Genomic DNA, 18,743 nt, shown 5'->3' with positions numbered 1-18,743 from the left:
TGTGATGAAGCATTCTTACTCTGCTGGGTAAAGCATGTTCTGGCTGCCTGTTCCAGCTTTCTTCAAGCAGTGATTGAGGGAGGAAGTGGAGGGTGTTCTGTTTGTGGCACGAGGTTACACACATTCTGATTTCAGCATGTAATTGTGTTCTGATGGCTGAAAGGTGATGGTTTGCCCACTTGTGCTCCCTGCCAGGCTGTGGATTGGTTCTGGGCTGTAAGGACACAACAGCCAAAGTGTTCCTGCCATCACACATTCAGGGCTGTGTCCTCCTGCTTTACTTGTGACAAGCAGCTCATGGCTCTCTCTCCAGAATAAATGGCTCATATATTCTTTTATGTTCATCTGAGGGTTTTTTTTTTTTTTCCAAAAGGGAGTAAAGCTTTCAGAGTGTGTTGTTAAAAACTCCAAGCAGCCCCCTAAAGGTTCAGATCTGACAGGGATGTTGGGAGGCAGGTCAAGTGACTGCCTAATGAAGATGAATGGAGAAAATTGCTGGTACAAGAATCACGTGGTGGGCGCTTAGCCCAGGTTGCTGAAAGTGTGATGGAATCTCACAGCTTCATTTATCAGTGTCATATTTGGGCTAAAAGTGAGCAGTATTGTTCTCATTTCTTCCAGATGGATAGGTCAACTTTAATATTTATTGCTCTTGTAGAACATTTGTTTGATGTATTTCCATTAGCTAGGCAATAATAGAAAAGCAGTGGAGAGAAACATAAAACAGCTCCCTTCCTCTTCAGCTGAAATATGGCATACCCTAATGTGTAAATATTTCTGAGAGTGCCACAGATTTAAAAAAAAAAATTATTTGATGACATGATCATATATATTGAGGAATTTTTAAAAAATAATGGAAAAAACACATTGAGGAAATAGAAAATATTTAACTTTCGGTTGTGATTGTTACTCTTGTAACTTTCTGTGAGCTTATAGAGCCTTTCAGGAGAGGCTTTTTCTTAAGAATGTCAACGAGGGGGAGAGAGAAGGCACAGTAACACTGTATTTGATGGACTGTTATAAGTCTGGAAGTACTCTAGCAAAATCAACTTAAAATATTTGCTTTCTAAAAGGGAATATAAAGATGCTTATTTCTGTCATCTTTTTTTTCTTCATTTCTGTTGTTGCTAATTACTTTCTCTATGGTGGGAAAAGGCTACCTAATGTGGGTTGGCGTAGAATTTAAAATAAATAAGGGATTTAACCACTACAAAATGGTGGCTTGTAGCTGATAGTGGTGTGCTGTGGTTACTACTTATGAACTTTTTTTTTTCCCATTTATAGGAATTGTGTTCAAGGTGTTTGACATATATTATTTCATACTGTGGAAGAAAACTTAGCTGTTTGTGAAGCAGGTGTTGTGTTAAGTGCAGTGCAAACATCCTAGCCATATGTTTCTATAATTTAAATTAATTTGGTACAGTCATACTGTTAATCTTTAGTGACTTGTTGATTGGCATTTTGCAGACATATTTCTGGAAGGCACCCAATACCATTTTCTGTAGCCTTTCTGGCAGTAGCAGAGAGTAACATTTCCACAAATTGGAATCTTGTACAGCTCTGGGAAAGGAGCCAAGATTTAAATTAGACAATAACCTCTGCTCTGTATATAGCTTCTATTCTTCAGCTGTAGGGAAAGTGATTTGTTTAATACAGTCAGCTCTGTAGCATATAATAGACTGATATATGAGTCACTCCTTGGCAACGTGTGTTTCTTAAATTTATATAGATTGAACAACTAGTTGGTAATGTACTTAGTTACAGTTGTGCAAACAATAACTATTAGCAGAGCTGAAGAGACCTGGAAAAAATTGTGTTTGCTTGGTGTTTGCTGAGGATTCTGCAGAACTGCTGGATTTTAGATCAATCCTTCTCTTCAGATGCAGAGGATACAATTTCATAATCATAAGTATTCTTTGAGCTTTGGAAAATCAATAATAAAGCTAATAATAAACCTTTTATATTAGAGTTTAATATTTTTAATGTTTTGTATATGGACATGCATTCTTTAAAAATGAAACTTAGCATTAGTGTGTTACAGCTACATAATTACATTGCAGCTCTTTTTGGTTTGCCCTTGTATATTTTTTTCTCTCTTCATGTAAAAATCTGTTGCTGTCAATTGATACCTGTGAATGCAAAGAATTCTTTTCTTTCCAAACAGCAAGAATCTTTTTTTTAAAGGAGAGCTCTTTACACCATTCAGTTCATGTTTATTTAAAAGCTTAAAATCTTTAGAGCAAATCTCACTTTTTGTCCAACAGAAAATTGATTTTGCTAACAAAAGTGGTGTGGGCTTGTAAGAGAATATTCAGAAATATGCAAATAAGTACAGATAGAAATCTGTGTGAGCAGCTGAACAAAGCAATCAAATTTTCCTCATTGAAAGTTTGTTTAGCACCACTGTGAACGTTTTTGAACAAAATTATGAACTACTGTTAGTGAAATGCTTCTTTTTATAGGAAAAAGGGGCATTCTTTTTAATCAGAACTATTTTTGATACTCTCCAATTTTTCTGCCAGGTCTTATATTTACAAAATAAAGCACATTGTAAATATTGAACAATAGACAGATATATTTCCTTAACAGTTTATAATATGCTGCGTATTCTGGGTGGGTTCCAAGCAGTAGTTAGTACAAAAGATATGCCAATCAAAATTATTTTTGCAACTATAACCTGTTATAATGCAGTCTCTTATCTGAAACCTCAACTTGATATAAGCCAGATATCTTTTCTTAAGCTTTAACTGTTACATGAATAATTTCCCTTGTCCTAAACTAATCCTGCTTCTGTCCTGTAAGCCTCTTGCTAGTGCATGGCAGCAAAGTATAATTTACCTAGAGGTTATATAAATCTTAATAATCACTACTTCCATTTGGTCATGTGCATTTCTTTTTCCTTACTCAATGCTCAGTTGTACACAGAATTTTTGATGTACTTCAGTAAGTCAGATTTGCACGTCCAGCATGTCCCTTCTGGGCCATCTCTCTAATGATTCAGCCTCAGTGTAAAAGCTGACTTTTTTAAAAAGTCCCCTGATGGCAGTGAGATGAATACTTAAAATTTTACCATTTCTACTGGTGAATAAATGTGTGGTTTCACAGTGTGCCATGTTTGTCACTGCTGTTAGTTCAATGCATTCCTTCATCTACTCTTCATTTCTGCTCCAGGTGAAAAAGATTCTTTAATTGCATTTACCTCCCCAAATTCTGTGTTTCATTTTTTGCTGTGGAGCCTGAAATAAGTTGTGTCAGCATAAGCAAATGTGTACTGAGTTATAGGGCAAATAACTGAATAAGCAAGTGGGTGGAGGTTTGAAGCATGATGCACCCTGAGATATTCTCTGGCACTTGAGGTCACTTAGCATCATTTCTGCTGGTGGCAGTGCTGGCATCAGGAGTTTGAGTCACTGGAATGTCTTTTAGTTTGGTTCCCACTGCTGCTGCTATAACCATTTTATTGTTACATGGCATAGAACCTTTTTTTGGAAGCAGGCAATGCTTTGAATCTCTTTCTTTGTTGATGATGGCCATTCTAAATGTTGATGATTCTGCTCAGATGACCCAGGAACTTCTAGTGTGGGGAGTGGGTGAAAGTGTCACTTGAAGATTTTGATAATAAAAAAATCTATTAATGAAGTTGAAGGGTTGTGATATTCTCAAGCTGAACACAACTCCATATCTTTGAAGCAAACAGGGATTACTGAGCCAGTGGCATGGGCTGTGCTTCTGAGGGGAGGAACGGGCTGGAAATGGGCCTGAATTTCCCTAAATTTATGTTTATGAAGGAAAACATAGGAAGAGTGGAAACTGTAGAAAGGGAATTTACAATTGATAATGGTGAAGGGTTTATACTCCTTAGCCCCTTTCCACACATGCATGGTGTAACAAAATGCAAAAACTTTTTCCTTGTCTCAGAACATGATATATTTATATGTTGACATGAAAATTGATAACCCTTTTATTTTTTTATAGTACTTATTTTAGCTACAGCTGATACTCCATTTACTGGAATAGGGCACAAAACCAGCACCACCATCTGAATCAAATGGCACAGCCTGATTTATGCTGGCAAATAACCCTTCAGTGTTTGTCTCCTTGGCAAGTACCACAGCAGGTTTCTGGTTTTTCCTAGGTAATTCTTATACAAATTATCGTTTGAATTTTGATTTGATGAGAGGCGTGAGGGTTTGGGGATGGGGTATGTACACAGAAGCAGAGGGGTTTCTCACAGTCAGTGCTTTGTCTGTAAGGTTGGACAAAGGTGAGATTGCAGCACTGAAGAGTTTCCTGTGTCCCTTGGGCTCTGTCCCTGCTGGTTTGGGTGGTGCTAAGGAGGGTCCCATGTGGAAATGTGTGAAGGGTTCATATAGCATGTTACCCAGGATTTCCCATGGCTGGCTGTGAACTTAGGCATGGGCAACTGTTCATGTGCTGGAGAAAGAAAATTGTGAGATTGTGTGGGGCACAAAGGAAAGAGACCTCTTTGGTGGTCTGGAATGATGAGATTAATTTAAATTTCATATTTGCTGTCCATTTTTTCAAAATATGAAAAAATGGCATTTATACGAAAGTGTGTGTAAAAATGTGTCCTTTGAATTGTTATTAGATGCTCTCAAAATCATGCTTTACAAGATATTACAAAATATAAATATTTTTCATTAAATTCTGAACATTTTTCCTTTCTGTGTTGATCTTTCTTCAAAAGTTATTTTAACTCACTTTAATCTCTTCTGTGTTTGTTTATCTTTTCCTTATCTATCTGATCAGCTAATTTTTACTATCCTTCTCTGATAATCATTGTCTTACTATGCTTTTCTATGGGTCTATATTCCACACTTTCTCTGCCTCCTAGTACCAAGCACTTGCACAGCATTTCATATACTTGTGCATCTTTTTATTCCTCTTCAAACCATACTATGTATATTGTATTTGACACCTCACTTCTTCCATTAAAATATGTTTATTGTTCTTCACCAGTTTTGAAAATACAGTTGAGCAACCTTGCTTTGATTACCAAAGGAAATCTCTTTCACTGGAAAACTGCTGTAATTCCAAGGCAGATCAGGCAAGCAATTACAGGCAAAAACCATTAGTGTGAGGATGGCTTTGTTTTGGGATTTTCTAAATCTAAAATCCCTGTACAATTATTATCAGAAACTGTTCTAGATGTTTGTACAAATGAAGAGAAAGCAATTATTTATAATATCTTTTATTTTTAACTGACACATTAGTTATTTTTTTCCATCCTTTGTTAGTATTCTCCTCTTTTGGTAGCAAAAATCTACCAGAACACCACGAGCTTTTACCCTGTTCCTGCCTTCTCCATTACATTAACACTAATACTGCAGCATTTCCCAATTCAGGTAGAAAAAGTGACTGAGAAACTTCATGGTAGAGCAAAATCACCCCAGTTTGGCAGGTGATGAGCAACCAGCTGAATGGATTTCCTGTGATTTGTTCTCTCTGTGAACAGGCAGAGCCATTTGCATGCTTTGTGCTCCCTTGCATGGTTTTGCATCCTTTCATTGGCTCACTAGAAATGAAATGGATGTGGGATTTGAAGTTCTGAACCTTCACACAGCTCTGATATCACAGAAGCACCACAATGTCTGTGTTGTAAAACCTGGCTGAAGTTATTATGTGATCCAAAATATAATGTAGTAATGAACCAGCTGTAGCCCTGAGTGTTTGGGAAACAAAACCCTGAATATACAGGATTTTGTGAGAGTGCTCTGACTCCAGGACTCACTTCTAGTGCCCAAAGATTTCTGATCTCTGGGGAATTTTCCATTCTAAAAGTGGGATGGAATAGTAGGGTTCAAGATATAAAATAAAATTGAGAGAACTCCCAGGAGTTTGCACTTAGTTGTGTCAGGCATCTGCCTGCCAGAAGCATGTGGTTATGGAGCAAAGTATTACTTGGTTCTGTCAGAGTGGTTTCTGTATCAAAAATACTCTCTCAGAGACTCCCAAAGAAATGGTTTTGGTAGAGCTCAGGTCATGTCATCAGCTGACAAGGAAAAAGTGTGCTCCATGTATATAAGCTTGTGACTTTTCTGATTTGACATCCAGTTATCAACCTGGCTTGGAATTAACAGGTATCCCTAGGAATATGTTGCCTAGTTTCTAACATTTAGACAAAGAAAGTTCATGAAGAGATTACAGCTTTTACACATCTACTGATTATGATTACAATTCATGCATCTACTTTGAATTCATGCTAAAGCTACATCTGATCATTTTAAATTCAACTAAGAAGTGTTCAACTTCTTGCACATCTTTGATATGAATAGCATGAGACTGAATTATCTCAGTCCACTAAAGTAGGAGAATATATTCAGAGTGTGAGTTGTGAGCTGTGGAACAGCTTGGCAGCAGAAATGCCACTAGGATCTGGTGTCTCTCATACTTCAATAAAAGAAATGCAAGAATTTGCATGTATCAAAGCTTGTGCTTGCTTACATCAAGACATGAAGGGCAGTATTTGACTGTTCAAGTGAGCTTTTATTACCATTTTTAGTTTTATATTTAAAAACTTTGGTTTTTCTATGGCATCTGAAAATTATGAGAAGGAATTACTGGTGTGCTTTTTAATATGCACTTGATTCTAACTCTAATTACTCATTAGTGTTTTGACACACCAATGTTGAAGATCACCTGAAGACTTGAGAGCCTGGTTTTGTGATGGTGCCAGGCATTTCCAGCCCTGCATGTGTGAGATGCTTTATAGAGGATCTCCATATTTTAACATCTGGATTTTCCTAATATAAAGGTTTGACTGTAACTTTATTCATTTCATTTGTCATAAATGGAATTTGCTGTGTACCCTTTGTGTGTCCTCAACTCTCAGCTGAACCTCAGGGGGTGCAATCAATATCAGAAGTAATTTCTGGGCCCACTTTCAAGAAGAAACACAGTGACCCAATTAAGTGAAGAAAATTCTACACTGTAGTAATGGATGAAAATGCAATTAAAGTAGGTTACTCACCTACAAAATAAAGTTTCTGCTGCCCAAAATGTTGCCTTTAGGTTGGAATGAAACAGTGGGAAGCTAAAGATAGATAAATTAAGCCTGATTAGTCTCTGTGGCATAAATTAGGAATACAAACCACCATGAGGGATTATTCCACTCTTAAATTTAATTCTTCTGTACTGTTATTTCGGAGTGTTGCATCCAATTCCATCTTGAATGTTTAAATAAAGTCAGGTGCTGCTGAAGACTCTCCAGAGGCCTCCCTGCTGTGGGACTTGTAATGATGCCCCAACTAAAAATAGTGGAGAAATCCTCCAGGTTTCAGGTTGATGTGAAATAAAGGAACAGGAGGAAGTGATGTGTTACGTGCCTGTTTACAAAATACATCTGTGATCTATGTTGTACTAACACATGTAAGGTTTCCAAACTGAAAAATGTCATCACCTGAGGAATATTTGAGGGTGATTGACACCAGCTCTAGTGCTGGGGCATTTCTGAGTGGTTTTCCCCAGTTTCTCCCTGGAGTATATGTTTAATAAGAGTAGTTACATCCCACAGGCTGTCTTTGCAATAAACTTGCTTTATACAGCCTTGCACATGGTGAAGTAGTGTTCATGGAGACTTTAAAAAATGCTATTTATCTATTGGTTATGATTAGTCCATCTAAAGTGGAAAGTATTTAATTTCATTAAGAAATGCAGGAACTCATGGTGTCAACATGGCTGAGAGTTGAGATATTTAAGATTTTATGCATGTACTGATTTTAGACTGAAAGTATCTTGACTGATCCTCCATTATGATTATTATAAAATGTCTACATCTGCTTCATCCTTTCTCTATCAATTTTACATTTAAAACTTGATATAATTTGCTAGTGTAGTAGAGCTGATTCACAGTCTAGAATGGAATTTACAATTTTCACTGAAGTGAGTGAAATTTGATATAAGATTGTAAGAAAAGCTCCTTACAGCCCCAATTGCAGTATAATCACATCACTTTAAATTCGTGTGCGAAAATGTTACAGTAATCTTGAATGTAGTGATGTAAAAGTATTTCTTGGGATCCTAAGTATAAAATGCTGTCATTATGCTAAGAAATGCTTAGGTTCAATGCTTGGACAGTTTATATAAAATAAAGGGGGGGTAGACATGATTAACAGCTTGATTGTATGAATTTAATGCCTCAAAGAGGGAAGTGAACCAGAAATGTTCACATGGCAAAACCAGTTCAGTGTTTATGCATTTACCTCCTGGAAAAACCCAACCAAACAAAACTCCCTGTGGGAATATCCCTTGCAGCAGCTGAACTGCTGGGGGTAAAGGTGTGCTCAGAGGTTGGGAGGGGAGTTGGGGCTCCATGTCACCAGGGTTCCGTGTCACAACCTCTGTGGGACCAGATAGGAGGGGCAGCCCCACCATCAGGGCCACAGACTTGGTTTGGGTCCTTTTTTAAAATTGTTTTGTGGGTGTGGAGGCCATTCTGAGAAGCTGTCCATCTTCCATTTGGTACATGGAGCAAAGAGCCATTTCCATCTCCTCACAGGACCATGGAAAAGCTCAGTTATGCTTTAGCTTTGCGTTGTTCTTTAGAGCAGCTGTGTAAAAAGAGCATATTGTAACTGCCATATGTCCTCAGATGTCATCAGAAATGAAATCTTCTGTAGAATTTCAGCTGTTTAGAGTAATGGAAAATACATACATCAAATGGGTGACGTGAAAACTGCATGTGTGAGAAGTCCTTTGCTCGTGTGGAATCAAAATTGCCACAAAGTTGTAGAAAAATACATAAAAACAGGAGCAATATAAGTAAGTTCTTTTTCAATTTTAGCAATATTTCCCTTCCATGACATTTATGCCTAATCTGGTTTATTGTAGCAACAAGTATGTGCTCATGAGAGTGGTTGGGAAAATAATTTTGTAGTTCATCACTGCAAACACATGTAGGTTAGAAAGCAAAGCAAGAAAACACATTCTTTAAATTCTTTAAATATTCATATATTTTTTAACAAAGACTTAAACTACAGTGGCCTCTCCTTGGCTTTATAACTGAATGTCTTAACATCTGGTATCTTTCTGTGTTTCAGGCTTCAGGCAACAACAGGGTGTGATAATAGGGAATGTACTTCAGAACTATGGGAAGTAACATCTGTAGATCTTGTAAGGTTTTTATAATGTGAAACCCAGTGGGTTAGTCTCAGTTTGATATTTGTATTATCCTTGTACAGAGGAGAAGTAGTCTTAGCATATGTAGGAAGACACAGAGGTACACCCAGAATCTATGTTTGAGTCTCCATTTTATTACCTTTGAATGCAGAGCTGCACAGACTGTGGACAGACATTTTTGTCTACAAAGAGTCAAAATAGGAAACTGAAACTCTTTGAACATGCAACAGCAAAATTATTGGTATGTTTGTCTGGGAGAACATCAAGAACTCTCAAGATTCAGATTAATTTTATAACACCTTAATCTTATATAAATATTAAGACCACGACTGGTCTTTAAACCATTTTTAAATATGCATCCACTGAAATATGGAATAAGTAGCATTAAAAGTCTGGCATATATTGAATTGCCTTGACTGTCAGTCAGCCGAATAATACTGTGCATATTCATACAAAGTTACTTCTTGCATATAAAAACATTTATAGAATGTGTCCTTCTTAAGAGATCTGGAAATGTCTAACATGAGACCATTAAATATTCCTTTCTCTACTGTTCCTAAGGCTTGTTCAGTATCACACTTTGCAAAATATTATTCAGTTACAGCTTTTGGCTGTGGAATTCACTGAAGGAGTTCATATTAAAGCGTTTGGCTGGAATCACAGAGATTAAGTCAGTGCTTTTTATTGTTATTGTCAAAGTTTTTATTTGCTGGCTGAAAGCTTTTAAAGTAACTTCAAGTGTTTCCATTCTAATTGCTTTCCAAAAATTTTAAATCTGTACTATTTGCAAACAGTGTGTCTGATGGATATTGAGACTATATAAAAATATATAAATGTCTATTTTTCTTTCAGATCTCAGTCAAGTATTTTATCCCGCTGAGAATTTTTTTGGCTCTAAGCAGAGTTCGAGAATGTATTTATGTACATATGTATGCAGGCATAGCCTCACTTATGTAAGGATATATATAATAATTAGTGTGGCAGATGTTTGAGACTCAAAAATTGGAATCGAAATGGTCCCCTGAATTAAAAGCTTAAAGATTTTAAATATCAAAAGACCATCACATGTATGATTCTACACATATTTATGAACAGATTCAATAATTAATGAACCACTAATGAGATGATTCATTTTCCTAAAATTCAGGATTGAGAATGTGACAGCAAAGATGGGTACTTCATACTTGAAACTTTTGTGCTCCTGTCTGTTGGCTTTTTGATCATCAGTGATGTGGTTGTAAGCAAATGCAGCTTTCTGGCATGAAATCCCCTATAGAAATTCCTGTGGTTCTCTACAGGGCCTGCATTCCCTCAGGTCATTGCATTATCCAGATGTGGTGGGATAGAGGATCCTGATGGGGAAGAAATGGAGAGAATTAACTGCTGTGCAGCAGGTTCTGGTGGCCAAAGTCACCAAGGATGACACTTCCTGGGTGGCTCTTCGCTAGTCCATGAAGACATGTCCTAGCAGACTTCTAGGCAGAACCTAGCAGGAAATTATCCCTCTTCCAGAAGACATGAACTACTGAAAATAAGAAAACACTGTAATCTGTCTCAGAAAGCAGATTACTACTGTACTATTCTATAAAAATAACTAATCTTAAATTTGTTCTGAAATTATGAACAGAAAGTCCCAAGTATAAACTTGGCATCTATAGTACATGTTACCTAGTGGACCAGTATTTCACAAAAGTGTTCCAAAATGGTGTCTCTTGCTGACAGAAGCACTGTCCCTACCCTTGTGTGTACACACACAGAGCAGTTTGCTCTTAGATGAACTGGGATACCTTTTGTGCTCACTGACATGCTCAGAGGCTGACCCAAATGTCTTCTGCCTGCATCTGGTCCAGCTCTCCATCTCCTTCATGCTCAGTGACTCAACCCGTACCCTCCTAGAGCTGCCTGTTGTCTGTGGTGAATCGTTGGCATCTGCCAGAGGAGTGAGTCCCAATATTTCTGTGGGTACTGATGTAGTGTCAACATCAAGGCTACCATTTTGCATTCATCCTGAGGTAAAATTTCTTCTTCATTTGCAAGGGTTAAAACAATGCTTCATTCACTTACAATGATATGAATACCTAACGACGTTGCTGGTGTGGCACCTCTCAACATTCCGCCTCATTTTTTCTAGCAGCAAAATCAAAATAGAATACTTGTATTTCATAGAGTAATATGGATACCATCTACTGCTTCTGAAACCTTGAAACTTGTATGAACGACTTGCTCTTCCACAAAATAACTCCCTGCTCCTCCTGTGAACACATAATAACTTAGGAGTAAAGCCTCTACAGAGATTAGCTGGATATCCATCTAGAACAGAAAGGATTGGAGAATTCTTGTGGTTTTTTTATGTTCATTGAGAAAATAAATTGTGTTTTCTGATGAGAATACCCTCAGTATTTAATTTAATACATCTAGTGAGGACACTGCTGTTTGTAGATGGTGATAGTTAATACTATTTAAAAGAAAAAGTCTCCTGTCCCAGCCCTCCTCCCACTCCTTCTACTTCTGCCAGAATAATTTTAGTATATATTGTTTTGTTTGGAATAATCAGGCTGAAGTAGCATTAGTCCAGCTTCTCATCTTTTAATTACAGACAGTTTATTGTCTATGCTGTCCCACTTTCTGCATGGTTCCCCACCAGCCAGCTAGACTTAGCAATCTCCATTAATTTAATTTGGCATTTCATTCAATCAGACAGGCTGTGAACATGATGAATTTTTTTTTTTTTTTAAATAACACAATGCTCATTCTTAATTGATGTCCTTATCAGACGTTGTATTTTCCAGAGCTGTAATTATTGGTCAGGCAGCAAAATCAAATCTGCCCAAATGCAGTGAAGATGTTCTCTGGTGAAATTATTAAGATACAGTACTTAGACCTGCAAAGTAATTTAGTTTTGGTCTGTAATTACATCTTTTGGGATTGTTATCTTTCATTTTACTCGTAAGGGTAGTGTAACCTCAGAGGAATTAATTTGCCAAATATGAAGATAAAACTGAGATTCTTGCCATAAAATATATTTGTGCTAGTTGATATTTGAAAACCACAAGTATGCTCACACCATAAAAGAATGATTTTATTAATTGCTATATTTTAAAAAATATGGGTTCTAATTTTACTGGAGAAATACTGTAAGTGTGATCATTTTAAGGGTTCCATTTTCCATAAGCAGTAAATTGGCATCAGAAATAAGAGAATTTGGATGTGTAACTGCCTAAAATACATACACAAGAGGACATGTAGTATTGTGACAGAACTGGTTTAGAGCTTGTTCTACAGGCAGTGAGAATTTGGAATAGAAATACTATCCTGACAAACTTTAAATGTATATTTTGACTAGACATTACCTAAAAATTATGAAAAGACTGGTGATGTCATGATAATTAAGTCCAAATTCTGTTTTCCAGTAAGGGTTGGGATAAGGTTTTCTTTAATTAAAAAAAAAAGGCAGTAGGGAGTGGATTCTGTCATAACTATACATTTTTTTATTTATTCTCAGATATATGCTGTATAGTCTTTCTTTGAGTATAGAATTGCAGTCATTCCTTTTAAGCAAAATTTAAGTTGATGGATTAGGTATGAGTAGACGATGAAATGTGTTTCATTCCTGTTCTGGATATATTTTAAGTTTTTCATTTGGGACATTTATTCACATTTAATAGTTTTGTTGTTATCCTGCGCTGGAATAATAATCTTTCCAATGGTTGTTCTTCCTTGAGGTTGCATTATTAAACATCAGTATTGTAAAAATAATTATTTGGCATATGTAACAAAATTGCCTGCTGAATTAAATTTTCTTTTTGAGTGTAAAAATATTATTTTTTAAACATTCCATTTTGTTCTGTTGAGATGCTCAGATAAAAGTCTATGCTCCTTTATGTGTGGTTTTATGTTGCTTATACATTTCTGTATTTGACTTGAGCAAATGAATAGTTGGATGTGAGTTCTAACATTTTTCAGATTAGAATTGCACCACAAGTCAGTCAATTTAAATACAGGTTGTAAAAATACTAATGACTGAACATTTTAAGTAAAATAATTTCTCCATGAAAATCAGTAGCCAAATTCTGATTAACTTTTATAGGTTCAGAATGTTATTCTTTGTGTCCATAATAGTAACATCTTCAAATGTTATTTGCTTCAATCTTGAAGCTTTTTTAAAGTTATTATAGTTTTGTGGAGTGAAATTCTCTTCTGTCTGTTTTATCTCTTGTTATGAGGAGTCAATCACAGTTGCCAAAGAGGCCAGAGAGTGGCCACAATTCAACATTTGAGATTTTCTGAAGACTTTTTTAGTTGGAATTCAGACTCAGGGGACATTTAATCACTGATTTTTATCCCAAGCTGCCAAGGGTTTTCTGTGGCTTTCATCATACCAGAATTCTGCCTTAAAACAACTGCTCATTAGTCTCAGTTTCATAACCAACCAATTTTTAAGCTCTGGTGAGTACAAAGGGTGGTTTGAAAACGCAAATTGCATTGTGCTGTGCCAGTTCCAAGTGCCTTATCCCTTGATTACAAACAAATAGCCTAACATTTGGCCCCAGAGGTTTGGTCTAAGAACACACACTTGGTAGAAGTGTGGCAGGGATACAGTTTTTATATCCCAGTGCTGGGCAGGAGTTGATTTGGGCTTCATTAGGGCATGTGGTGAGGGAGGAGAGGTGTGAATTTCCCCCTTGCATTACAAACACACAGCCTTGCTAGAGGAGCTGAGTAAGACCAGGTGTTTGGCTTCAGGTCTGGCAGTCAAAGAGAAGAGAAGAGCTTCACCAAGCTATTTTAGAATGAATGAGTTCTCTGGACGTGCTTTGTACAAAGTGTTAGTAAACCAAGCATCCAGTCTCATTCCAGTCCTCCTGTCTGTCCAGAGGGATTCCAGCAGTGCCAAGATTCAGGTGCCCTTCCAAAATACAAGAGCAGGCGACTGAACTGTTGTAGTTTTAATGCAGTGATTTGCATGAAGCATGGAAGCTGTGATTCACAGCAAGTTCAGAAGAGGCTTTGTTTGTGTGCAGTTCATTTCCTGAAATGGGCAGATGCCTGTGGTTTCCATGGGTTGGTGGTGGCAGTCAGCTGGGTACTCCCACTTAATGTGTTCATCAAAACTGAAGAGAGAGTTTGAACTGAAATCAAATGAAAAAAATTGTAATGTGATGGTGTGTATTGCCAAAGGAAGCTGGAGACATTTTACTCTTTCCTAGTTACAGAGCAAGGGAGCTCCAACTTCTTGAAATGAAAAAGTTTAACCAAAACCTTGCTAATTGCTCTGGCAAAGTTCTTTGCAAAGCATCCATCCCAAACAGAGGCAGCTGGACTAGTGTGCCTCTTACTCTTCTTCTGTCCCAGGGACACCCAACAGGTGGGAGCCCCTGGAGTCTGCCTGGGCTGGCCAAATTGCTGGGTCTCCCCTTTAATTTGGATCCCTGCTGGCAACCATAGCAATGCTCTGAGCTGTTCATGAGGAGTCAGAGCAAGGGATCCTTAAGAAAATAAACAGAGAAAAATATTGTCTGCAACAAGAGTCTTTTCACAAAAAAATATTTTACTAAAATAGGCAAGAACACGTTGTTCTATTTAGAATGATTTATAACTGTTCCCAGCTGATCACAAAGTGTTTCTAAATTAAAAGCCATTAATTATAGCCTTATATAGATACAAAGATATGCAAGAAGTGCTTTGTAATTCCAGCTCTGCACTTCAGGTGAGAGCTTTTTAAATTACTTGGACCATTGGAGCCACCTGCTTGACTAAATGCTGAGGGCCCTGTGTTTCAGTACTCATCAGTGCATTGCAGTGTTAACATTGTTACTGATTTTTCTTATTTCTCCAGGGCAAATACTAATTAATGGATACAATTCACAGCTGATTAGCTGTAGTTTCTTCAGTAATTACATTCGCAGACTAACTGTTCAGAAGAGGATTTCTAACCCAGTTCTTATTTCACTCTAAGCTTAATTTGTTTTTTGAATTGTTTAGGTCCTTAAGATAATAACCATTTTATTTTCTTTTGTTGTTATAGGTACCATTAGATAATATGGAAGTTTAATCTTAGAAATACTCACTGATAATTGTTATGTGCCTTCACTGGATTTCTAGTTCAGAGACAAAAAACAAATGTGAAGAATATTAGTTGTGATCCATACTAACAAAAGCTGAAATATTCCAGTTTCTGACATCATTGCCTGAGTCATACACAATGGGGTCTTAAATATTATAGCCTAAGAACAGAATGACTCGAAGGATATGTACCTGTAACTTTTAGCTTTGACATTTTTTGTTACATCATTTGCTTCCACAGTCTTAATAAAATGGAAAATTAAATTGTCACTCTCCCCTTTGTTTTACTTTAATAAAACAAAAGAGAGGAAAACCACGCTGGCAATCAGAAAGCAGTAGCTGTGCTGTGAGCAATATATGTCCATGAAAACAATGTAGAATTTTTCTCTTCAAGGAAAAAATCAGCCACTTTTCTGTTTTGGGGCACTGGAGCCCTTAGGATGCTAAGGTCATTAAAATAGGGTAGGGTTTGTCCTCACTTATTCATCCAGTGTTAGAGTAATGCTTGCCTAATGTACCTTTGCCCTTAGGTATCGTTTGAAAACTTGATTTCTTTTCTCTTTCTTTCGTTCTTTTTTTTTTTTTTTTGTTACTGTAGAAAGAACAGCTCTATTTGAGCCATTTGAGTTTTTCATGTAAATCATTCTTAGTTTGCCACGAAGTGACATGAAAAATTCTATCCTGTCGATCGCACTGTTGAGCTGAAGAAGTGTCTTTGTGCAACAAATCCACACACACATCCCTATGTGCCAAAACAGTCATTTGAATGTGCAATTTTACTTGAATTTTTTAATCTCCAAACATGGGTGACATCTGGGCTTTTAAAAAATGGATGACATTATTTGAGTATCTGCATAGCTGGGGATAACAGAGTTTTAATAGCTATGAGGCAGCCTACATATTGTGCTAAGGCCTCTGTTGCTTAACATGTGTTATAGGTTGAAAGATTCAGAATGATAAGTACACAAATGGAATTTGTTACTTGAGAATGAGGGATCTCATTTTGTATTCCTTCCCTCCTTATGAGTGTCTTCTAATTTAGTTGATGTCCTGTTTAGTCAATCTGACAATTCATCAGGTACACAAGGCTCCAATTCTTTTGTTTTTTCCCCTTTTTTTTTTTTTAATCTCCTTTTAACTTTGTCTTATTGCCAGAAATGTTTGAATTTTCAGGGAAAGAGCCTTTCTTGAAAGGATCACTGGTCCTTCCAGTGAGAAACTGGAGATTCTGAAACATTTCACTGCTAAAAGCAGTCAGGCACCTAGTGCAGCTGTAGCAAATGGAGCTGAAGCAAAGTGGTTTTCCTTTCAGGAGAGGTTCAGTTGCTCTGAAAGCACACCAGAGCTTCTTGCTTGGAAAGAGCAAGCTGTGCAAGTGCATGGTCCCCCATCCCCACACACTGGCTGCAGAGCTTGTGCTGCTGTTGGGAGTGTTTGCTGTTGTGGGGCTGAGGAGGGGGTGCAGGTCCACCAAGATCTGGCAAGATAAGATAGAACAAAGCCTTCCTGAAAATATTTGTTTTATCCAACTAGAAAATGGGAGTTAATGGAGGAATTCTCAGTGTGGCTTTAGCAGCAGTGATGTGGCAGGGACTGTATGGGGGCTTTTCCTTCCCTTATCACTCTGCCTTGCTCTGTGCCTGGAAGGAGCAAGGTGCACATGTGAAATCCCTGTTTTACTGCAGGTGCCTGACATGCCTGGTGTCTGTTCCTTGAAGAACTCTGGATGCCTCCCTGCTCTGGGAACATGTGCAGGGCTGGTTACCAGCCTACATGCCTTTGGAAGTGCTGTTCAAGGGCATAAGGCATGGTATTATGCTGATGATTCTCTTTCTTGTCTGTGTTCAGTCTGTAGAAGTAAAAGTACCTATCATCCTCAACCAATGTTCATACTGGAGAACTTGGAGGAGGTGACTGGCATTGAAGGAAATCCCTTGTGATCACTGGCATGTGGAATGAGAGCTGCTCCTCAGTGGGAACGAGGGGCACTGGCCACATCTCGGGGTCTCAGTGTCAGAGTTTCTCTGATTTGCAAAATGTTCTGGTGTTAATGTTCACTGGGAGAGTGGGAGTTCCACTGGAGTGGAAGATAAACAAAGGGGGATTGTTTGGCTTTTCAATTTTGTGGAAAGAATGGGACTTCAGGAACAGCATTGCAGATTCTCATTCTTCCCCTTACTGGCCTTCAGCTCTTGGGAGCAAGGTCTGCTTGGAGTAGGAATACAGCAGCTACTCCTGGCTGCAGCTGCACTCCTCTAGGTCAGGATCACTGGCAGAAATGTTAAAATGTGCATCAAAAAACATGTACTAGAGTAGAAATGTCTTTCCTGGGGGCCTCTTCCTAACAGATTGTTAATCTCCAAAGCCACCTTTAGGTCTCTGGGCTGACTTTGCTGCATGGGCAAAAAAAATTGGAGAGATACACATGAATATCTTCCTTGTAAAGATTGGGGGATGCGGAGTATGTATAATAATAATAATAATAATAATAATGATGATGTTGTTGTTGAATCCATTCGAGTTCTGACTTCAAAGAATATCTGCAAATACTTTTTATCTGTTTGTTGTTTTGGTTTTGTTGTTTTTGTTTTCTTCTCCCAACCTTTTCTATGCCAGTGATGGGGTAAAGAAAAGTTTATCATGGCATACATTAAATCCAAATATTTATTTTTCTTTCAGTTTGGAAACAATAACAACTACATGAACATGGCAGAGGCAAATAATGCATTTCTTGCTGCAAATGAGGTAGATGTTTTTATTTTTTATCTATGCTCATATTCTGCTGTTTGCGGTGATAATTTAACAGACTTTGAATGGATGAAGAGTGAAGTGCCGAATTTCTGTGTGTTTTATGGAGCACAAAATAAAGACTTTAATGAGAAAGAAAATAACCTGACAGCTCTCCATTACTAGTCAATTTAGCTGTCCATAAGGCTGTTACTTACATAGCATGTCAATAGAAACAAATCTGCTTTATGTATGGAAAAAATTATGAACAGAAGGAAACAAATAAAAGGCACAGTAGGTGTACACTGTGAAAGCAAGCTTAGTAATAGTCATTACTAGCTAATGTTCTAATTTTTGTTATAGATACAAATGGTTTAATTTGGGTTTTCAATACTCATATGAGATAGAAAACCAAAGCCAGCCCTGTTGCCTCAAGTGTATGTGCTACATCAAGGAATCTTTTGAATCCAGGGTCCAGAACAAACCCAGAGGCTGGGCTGGTGGAGGCTGGCTGGGTTGTGGAGATGATGTATTTGATCACTGCCTTTGAGAATCGAAACAGGAGAAAGTGTGGGAACTCCAGGCTCCATGTATCTGCTAGGTGGGGCCACCTTATAACCAGTTAAAGGACAATTACCACACTAATCCTGACCCCAAGGCCAGACAGAAACTGCATTTGCTCATCCTTGAAACCCAAGCTCTTACTCCGTGCGCTGTCTGGTATGTGCACAGCAATATGCAGAACAAGAAGTGTTTAGAGGGTGTGTGTCATAAATGATCTTCCCAACATGAGCAAAGGGTAGAAAACCAGGCAG

General features: G+C 37.6%; 1 protein-coding gene across 2 annotated transcripts in view; it reads left to right on the top strand.

Annotated features, from left to right (window-relative positions):
- TOX3 (TOX high mobility group box family member 3) overlaps positions 1-18,743 on the top strand; it is a 74,413-nt gene that overhangs the window by 31,203 nt on the left and 24,467 nt on the right. For both annotated transcript variants that reach the window (XM_071440391.1, XM_071440390.1), the window contains exon 2: positions 17,881-17,946. In XM_071440391.1, the coding sequence (XP_071296492.1) occupies positions 17,881-17,946 (66 nt within the window). The remainder of the gene's footprint in view (positions 1-17,880; positions 17,947-18,743) is intronic.

This window comes from Agelaius tricolor, unplaced genomic scaffold (assembly GCF_023055355.1).
Source record: "Agelaius tricolor isolate 1412-34295 unplaced genomic scaffold, bAgeTri1.0.p SCAF_15, whole genome shotgun sequence".
Classification (NCBI taxonomy): Eukaryota; Metazoa; Chordata; class Aves; order Passeriformes; family Icteridae; genus Agelaius; species Agelaius tricolor.
Note: the sequence above shows the minus strand (reverse complement) of the source record. Positions and strands in the feature narration are given on the sequence as shown.